Here is a 7,624-nt window from a genome sequence, read left to right as displayed (position 1 = left end):
TGTCACTGTAACTGTTAAACACTTATTTCACCTGCTGATGCTCATCTTTCGTTTCAGAAGGGATGCATCCAGGGATCAGCACAGCTTTTTTAGGGTCAACACTTTTAGTGTGACGTCTTGACTTACCAAGAGTCAATCACAATCTGGGATGTTGTCTCAATAAATGGAATGCTAGAAGGAGGGATAAAAATGCAGAGCAATCCCAGGTGTAAGGGGTCACAGGAAGCCTGAGAGATTACTCAATAATCAAGCTTTTTCTTTCCTCTTAAACATTTATTTTATGCCTATTTTTAAATTGCACAGCAGAATCATCAAAAACAATCTTAAATGGCCCTTCAGAAGACCAGTCGTTAGATCACACAGTTAACTTGAGTACTTATTTTGTGCCTCTTAATTTTTGGATATTTCAGTTAAAGTTAATATAGATTAAACATTCTTCCAGATGTCTGCTATCAAAATCCATTAGCATATGAATAACAATCCAGATATGTTGCCACAAGTGAGGATTAAATCTACTGTATATAACATAATTTATAAAAACAGTACAGTATCATTAGAATCTGTCTGTCACAAGACAGATTTTAATATCACACCCATTAAACTAATTTACTAAAGTTATATTTTAAACTCATGCATAAAAATGTTGTTCAGAGGGGGTTCATAACAGACTTTGTCAGACGTGGCATTATGATGTTTAGAACTGCAACAATTAGTCAATTAACCAATAAACAGGAAATTAATCTGCAGCTATTATGAGAATACAGACAAATCTTACAATCTCTACATCAACTTTGAATTAAAGCATCTGCCTCAGAGAGATGGCCCCTCTGTTTTAACAACACCATCAAGTTCTTTCTTCTTCTCCATGTCACCTTCATTCCATAGTCCCTCTCTGGCGTGTCAGCCACCAAAATGTCAGGTGACTCATTACATGGAGGCGTACACGGCTGAGCCAGCAGCAAATGTCCACAGGGGGTAGACGGAGAAATGTTCCTTTCCTCCATTGCTTTCGGAGTGTCCACATCAGGAGGTGGACAGACACTGCTGACTTCAGTGGTGCTAAACTCTTCACAGGGAAGTGTTGAAGCACAGACTGCTGGAATTCTGCATCTCTCTGACACTTGCACAGATGGTCTGTCAGGTTCAGCCAAACATCTTTGGTGGGATGAAGTGTCGTCTGAGAATGTTTCAGCGCTCTTTTTTCTTACTGAGGCAAACTGTCCCTTTGGTAGGTTAGAGCACTGTGCAGCTGAAACTGTCCTTCTCTTTTCGGCAGGTTTCCTTTCCACATGAGTACTCTCTATAGCTTTCTTCTTGAAGATCCCCTTTGGTTGCTGAGTTTGGTCCTTTGACCCTGTTTTAAACAGTAATTGGGGGAATTTGCAGACACTATTTTTCCTGGACAGCTGACTGCAGCTATCCAAGATGCTTGTGGCAGACTGACACTTTCTCCTCCCTCGTCTCACTGGAGGTGCAGTTGCAACTGAAATGTCAAATTGTGGCCTAACCTGAAATATTAAAGGCAAATTAAACAAAATAATCTATGTAGTCATATGTGAAAATTATTATATGAAATTCTAGCAAATGAAGATCAGGTTTATGTTCAGAAATAATTTTTAAGCAAAACATAGCCCACGCCACTTTAAAAAGTATTCATTACACCTTACCCAGGAATTAAGAGCTGAGCTGCTCTGTGCTTCTGCCTCTGTGAAGAAATCTCTGGCATTGAGTGCTGCTCGGATTTCGGGCACATTTTGGAGTTTGGCTCCACACAAAGGCCGCTCCAAGAATTGCAGCGAAGGCTTTGCTGTCTTTGTAACTTTTCTGGGCATTAAGATAAATCATCACAGAACACCTGGTGGAATAAAAACACGATCAACTGAGACATCAAATGTCCGCAAATAACCAGATGTTGCTACCAAACCAAAACTATATTCGGTTACTACCAAACCGAATATACTCGCTCGTGGGTGCTAAGACGACATTAAACTTACCTTAATGTGCGCATTTGCATACAATAAATACTTGTATCAAAAGTTAGTTTTTAGTGTAAATTGTCTTTTCTCTGCCTGCTTTGTTTTCATCTTTTTGTTGCTTTTTGTTTGTTATTTCCCGGGTCGTCTTCCCCTTCTTCTTTTTGGTTAGGTTGGGGCTTGACAAACCACCTCATATGTGCATTACTGCCATCTACCGTAGCCATTGTATTTTCTGATTGGTTCTAGTGACGTCGCTATCCTATCTGCTATTGGTTCAAAAATTTCACGTGATCAAAGTGACGGGAGGCCGCACCCACAGCGCCAAAATTCAAAATCGCGTGTGAATCGTATTGACGTCATGTAAATAACATTAAATAAAAGACTGTTTTAGATGTTTTCGGTTATTTTAAACACGAATATGAACCATTACTGGTTGGACTCAAGCTAAACGGAATCTTCTGAAACTTCGCAGTAATATGAAGGTCAGGTTTTTTGCCGTTTGTTGGAGCAGTGTAGTGAACTAGGCACCTTGCTAACGTAGCTTAGCAACTACCTCAGCGTACGCTAGCGTTAGCTTTTATCGTCAGGTGCAAGAAAACCTAACGCTGGAAAAATTGAATTTGTTTAGGTATAACGACACAAATCAGTTGCTGGCTTTAATGTAAGTTATATGCTAATGTTTCAATAATTGTCAAAATGGTTAGGGGGCCAAACGTTTCTCGAGTCCCGTAGCTATTATATAATGTTACTGTTTACTCTTGTTGTAACTGTTAATCTTCGTTGTTCATTCTCATTTGTAGTTGTGTGTGTGTGTGTGTGTGTGTGTGTGTGTGCAGAATACCCCTGAACAACTTGGCACATTTCAATGATCTGACCATGAGACGGAGCCCGAGGAGACCCCTGATTCTTAAAAGAAGAAAACTGCCTTTTCATCAAAATGCGACGGATTCACAGCCTGGAGAATCAGGCTCCAAAGAACCGTCAAAACCAGCTGCCGCTCAGAACTTTTCTGATGGTATCCGCATCATGGACCATCCATCCAAGTCTGATACTCAGGTGGTTGTCATTCCGGAAAAAGCAAATCTTCAAAGTGTTATTGGGGCCCTCACAGCTAAAGGCAAGGAATGTGGTGCCCAGGGCCCAAACAAGTTCATTCTTCTGAATGGAGGTGGGAGTGGCAACAAGTGGGACTATGGACTTGATTCTCAGTCTGCTGCTGAAGCGGCTGCTACAAGGAGTACAGAAGGACATACAGTTAAAGCTGAAACTACAAGCAATTTCCCAGGTGACAAATTTCTAACTGAAATTAATTAATAATTTAAAGTGTTTTTTTTTTAATGTTTAGGATAATGCTTAATGTATAAGTGTGGAATTCAGTGCTTTTTTCCCTCTCTGTCTGATACTAGTGAATAAGGATGTAAACTGTGGTCCATTGGATGACAGCCTTACCAACATTCAGTGGTTGGGTAAGATGAGCACATGTGCCTTGGAGCCAAATTCTACAAAGCAGCTCAGCAGCAAGGAGAACCAAAAACTTTTACCACAGACCTTTCAGGTTCAGAGCTTTTTCTTGTCACTTACCTGCCTTGTTTTATTTTTTTGAGGGGGGGTGCATACTTTTCTGAAGGCAACATTGACCCCAGACATACTGCTACATGATCCCTAAACACCCTTTCTTGACAAGTTGGTCACAGCTGGGATTTGCAATAACAGCAATAGTAGTCTGATTGCAGAAAATAGTTACACTGTCAGATTTATTGACTGTTGTTTGTTTGTTTTTTGTCATATAGGCACACAATACACATACCAGTGCAGAAGCTCCTCAGCAACCCATTTCAGAGAGGCCACCGTACTCCTACATGGCCATGATCCAGTTTGCTATCAATAGCAGAAAGAACAGGAGGATGACCCTCAAAGAGATTTACATGTGGATTGAGGACAACTTCCCTTACTATAGAGATGTGGCCAAACCAGGCTGGAAGGTACTTCAGAGCTGCTGAAAGTGTGATATGTTCACAGCTCTGCAGCAAGCAGCAGTTTTCAAATACTTTTTCTTTTCATTTATAATTGCAGAATTCCATCCGCCATAACCTTTCTCTGCATGACATGTTCATTCGTGAAACGTCTCCAGATGGTAAAATGTCTTTCTGGACTATCCGACCTGAAGCCAATCGATGCCTCACACTTGATCATGTGTACAAGGTGAGTGCAGCTGACTCGTTGCTTTTACATCGGTGATATCTGGGAACATTTGTGGTACTTGGCCTGAATGTTTTGTTGCAAGAATGCTTGTTAAATGCTTATTGTTTTACCTTGTGTTTATATAATGATTATTCTTGGATCCTTGTCTTTCAATTGTTTGTTTGTTTTTATGGCTGACACCTTGAGAGTGCTTTGAGATTCCTCATATTGTTTTTCATCTTATTTTCCCCCTAATCTCACTTCACATCTCTCTCTGTAGCCGGGCTGTGATCCAGTGACTGCCACTGTTCCTGTGCCAATGCTTTTACTGGCTAATCAAGTAAGACTGATTTAGCCCCTTTCTTTTTTTTTTTCTTTTTTTTTGTAGTTCTTCAGAAGCCATCTTTAAATCGCACTCAGGCAGCAGTAAGCCGAGAAGGGCCAGAAAAATCAGAACGTTTATGAATCTATTTGTCACCAGACTTTCAGACCCACAGAGTGTAGCTACACCTGTTTTTGTTGCAGGAGGAGACGAGAGCAGCAGGGAAGCAGAGAGGCTGAAGTCAGTCTGAAAGGCTAATGTGCTTTAAGAGCACTTGTTTCTCCTAATGTCTGGTATCCATACAATCATAAAGCTTTTATTCCTCTCATATCAGTAAAGATGTAGGGTCGGCTATGAAGGGCCAAATTTTGGACAGAACGCCAAGTTATTGTTGTTAGGTGGCAGCACAGTAAGGCTCCTAACTGATATAATTTCTGTCTCATCTTACTTTTCACAGCACCAAAAGAGGACACTTCCAGATGCAAGAAAAACACCAACTAGCTCTGGTGAGTTAAAAGAAATGTATGAGTTGTTTTATAAATTTGAGACTTGAGAAAGATCAGAGGTTGGCAAACTGCTGTTTAGTTTGGAAATGTGTAGTGCAATGTTGATGTGTTTTCTGTGTTCAGAGAGAAAGATGAAACCTCTTCTGCCTCGAACCGATTCATACTTGGTGCCCATACAGCTCCCCGTCACTCCTTCTGTCTACCTGCCATCCACTTCTACCCCTTTTCCTCCGCCCTGCTCCCAGCAGAAGGGGAACAATTCACGAGGAACAAAGAGAGTCCGCATAGCACCGAAGGTAATGAATTTCTCATATATTTCAGCTTTTTAAAATGTGTTGTTGTTGTTGTTTTACTTCATAAGCTATGCAAGTTGCAAACTGCTTTTCAAAACAAGTATTTCTTGGAACTCCCTAGAGTTTACATTGACAACATTATGTGCATAGAGATGAGTATGAACTTCACCCATACCACTAAGATTTTAATGGGAATGGTTGCATGTCTGACAGGTGACACAAAGTGATTCCCCAGCTGTGATGATATCTCCTCAGAAGAATACGGACTTTAAGGTAGAAGTGAAGGAGGAGCTGGTATGTGTTCCAATTAAATGCGAGACCCCCAAAGCTCCTCCAAAGAGACAAGCCAGCAGCTCACGGCGCAAACAGCGCTTGGTTCTCTCTGTGAATGAAGAGCCTGTTCTCCTCTGCCACGAAAGTAATTTCTTTGACTCTGGCGTAGCCTCCGATGCTTCGACATTCCAGGACAATCCACATATTGAGCTGGATGAAGACAAGCATGGGCAGGAAAGCCCAGATAGGGAGTTCTCATTCAAAACCCCGATAAAAAGTAGAAGCCATTTGACCTCATCCACCCCCAGCAAGCCACCTTCTTATGTTGCACTTGAGTCTTGGAAAGTGACCCCGGTGGGCAAAGGAAGCCAAAATATTCTGGACTTCAGCCCTATTCGTACACCAGGTGGTCCCACAGATACTCCACAACACGACTACACCACCTTCAGCTTCAGCAGCACTCCCTTTAAAGACTTGCCTCTGTTTAACTCCCCAAGAGAGCTGCTCACATCTGCTCCCTCCAGAGTGACCGGACCAGCAGAGTCGCCCACCGAATGCCTCAAAAGTAGCTGCTCCAGAGAGCTTCTGCAGGGAGGCAGTTCCACAGCAGCCAATCGCTCAATCACAGAGGGCCTCGTCTTGGATACCATGAACGACAGCCTGAGCAAGATATTGGTGGATATTAGCTTCTCTGGTCTGGATGATGACGACCTTGGTATGGCGAACATCAGCTGGTCTGAGTTCATCCCTCAGTTGAAATAGCCAGAGGGCCGAAACACATTCTATGGCTAAGCAGTGTCACCTGTTTCTTTTTCCTTTTTTTTTCTTTGTGTAAACACTACATGATTAGGCCCACACCAAAGCAGCAAGACAGAAACAAATTTAGATCTGACACTATTTAAACCATCCGAACTGTCCATATTGAAGAGGATTTCTCTCAATAGAAGGCGAGGCTGTTGATGTAGGAAGAAATTTTGTAGTGCTCTAGAGTGCTCTGATTTACTTTGGTTGTCAAATATTCAGAAGCATACCTATGATTATACCAAAACAACTTCAAATAAAGCCCACTTGATGCTGCAATTTTAAACTTCTTATTGGAGACTTATTCAGACCTCCTATTTGCAGTAGTTTAGGAGCTTTTAGCTTCAAGTTTCTTTTACATCTGCTTTGCTGCTGGAGGGTTCTGGCTACCACATGAGGGGGGAAATGTAACATTGATAAATAGATTACAGGGATGCTTCAGTCTCAATTACTGTTTGATGGTTTTACCTTTGAGTTTTTCATTCATTGGATCAGTCAATGATTGCCTCGGTGTCACTTCTTTTTCTTTGAATTTCTTCACATATTTGGGCCTCTTTGTGTTTTATGGTTTTCCTTATTTGTGTTATTTGTCTGTCTTCTTGAAGAACATGCATAAGAAGAGAAATATGTAAGTGTATATGTATGTTGATTTGCACATTTTAATATATAATTTAGCTTCTACACAAATTTTAAAGTATGTGATATTTTCTGATCAGCCAGCAGGATGCTTCACTGCAGTTTGAGTCAGCGTCTTAGAGCTGACTTAGAATAATAGATTGTGATGGAGGATTGCTAGTAATAGGCCTTGACAAATAGCACTAACAGGGATAGGACTGTTTCTGTATTTAACTGTAGAACTGTCTTTATCACATGACTTCATAAATTCTCACAGTAATTGTCCTTGTGTATGCTAATATCACTCATTTCCAGGGCACCTTTAACCTACAAAAAATGCATGCAGTGACTTCATTCACACAGTCTTGGAGTTTAATATTCACTGTAGTTTTTGCAGCCCCAACTCTGGAGGATAAATACCTGTTTTTAAAGATGCCACAAAGTGTTGCATACCTATGACTTCATTAGTCCTTTGTTGATGTGAAACTTGATGGTTTAGTGAGGTTTTGCCGTGCATTGTGGTATTTCTGTTTATATTTCATTAAAGGTGTAAACTATCATAGATTGTCTGTTCAAAAATGTTTAATTCCTTGTTAGTGACGGTACTGAATCATGCAATTTGGGTAAAATTGATTTTATTCTAAACTCACAGTCACC

General features: G+C 40.9%; 2 protein-coding genes across 4 annotated transcripts; one reads left to right on the top strand and one right to left on the bottom strand.

Moving 5' to 3' along the window:
• Positions 1-210: 210 nt before the first annotated feature.
• rhno1 (RAD9-HUS1-RAD1 interacting nuclear orphan 1) lies at positions 211-2,104 on the bottom strand. Its single transcript, XM_082511804.1, has 3 exons — positions 1,995-2,104; positions 1,668-1,855; positions 211-1,508 (listed from the first exon to the last, which is right to left on the bottom strand). The coding sequence occupies exons 2-3, from the start codon at positions 1,830-1,832 to the stop codon at positions 786-788; spliced, it is 888 nt and encodes a 295-aa protein (XP_082367930.1). The 5' UTR covers positions 1,833-1,855; positions 1,995-2,104; the 3' UTR covers positions 211-785.
• A 248-nt stretch (positions 2,105-2,352) lies between these two features.
• Positions 2,353-7,527, top strand: LOC309692913 (forkhead box protein M1-like). 3 transcript variants are annotated; one of them, XM_082511800.1, is made up of 9 exons: positions 2,353-2,458; positions 2,813-3,261; positions 3,383-3,531; positions 3,767-3,958; positions 4,050-4,178; positions 4,438-4,497; positions 4,937-4,985; positions 5,109-5,281; positions 5,492-7,527. In XM_082511800.1, exons 2-9 carry the CDS (start codon positions 2,853-2,855, stop codon positions 6,311-6,313), a joined length of 1,983 nt encoding a protein of 660 aa, XP_082367926.1. In that variant the 5' UTR covers positions 2,353-2,458; positions 2,813-2,852; the 3' UTR covers positions 6,314-7,527. The 3 variants fall into 3 exon arrangements, with proteins under 3 accessions (XP_082367926.1, XP_082367928.1, XP_082367927.1); XM_082511801.1 differs by lacking the exon at positions 2,353-2,458 and adding an exon at positions 2,466-2,637; XM_082511802.1 differs by lacking the exon at positions 4,438-4,497.
• Positions 7,528-7,624: the final 97 nt, after the last annotated feature.

This window comes from Aulonocara stuartgranti (assembly GCF_965226115.1).
Source record: "Aulonocara stuartgranti genome assembly, chromosome: 17".
NCBI classification, from domain to species: domain Eukaryota; kingdom Metazoa; phylum Chordata; class Actinopteri; order Cichliformes; family Cichlidae; genus Aulonocara; species Aulonocara stuartgranti.
This window is presented reverse-complemented; position numbering and strand designations above follow the sequence as displayed.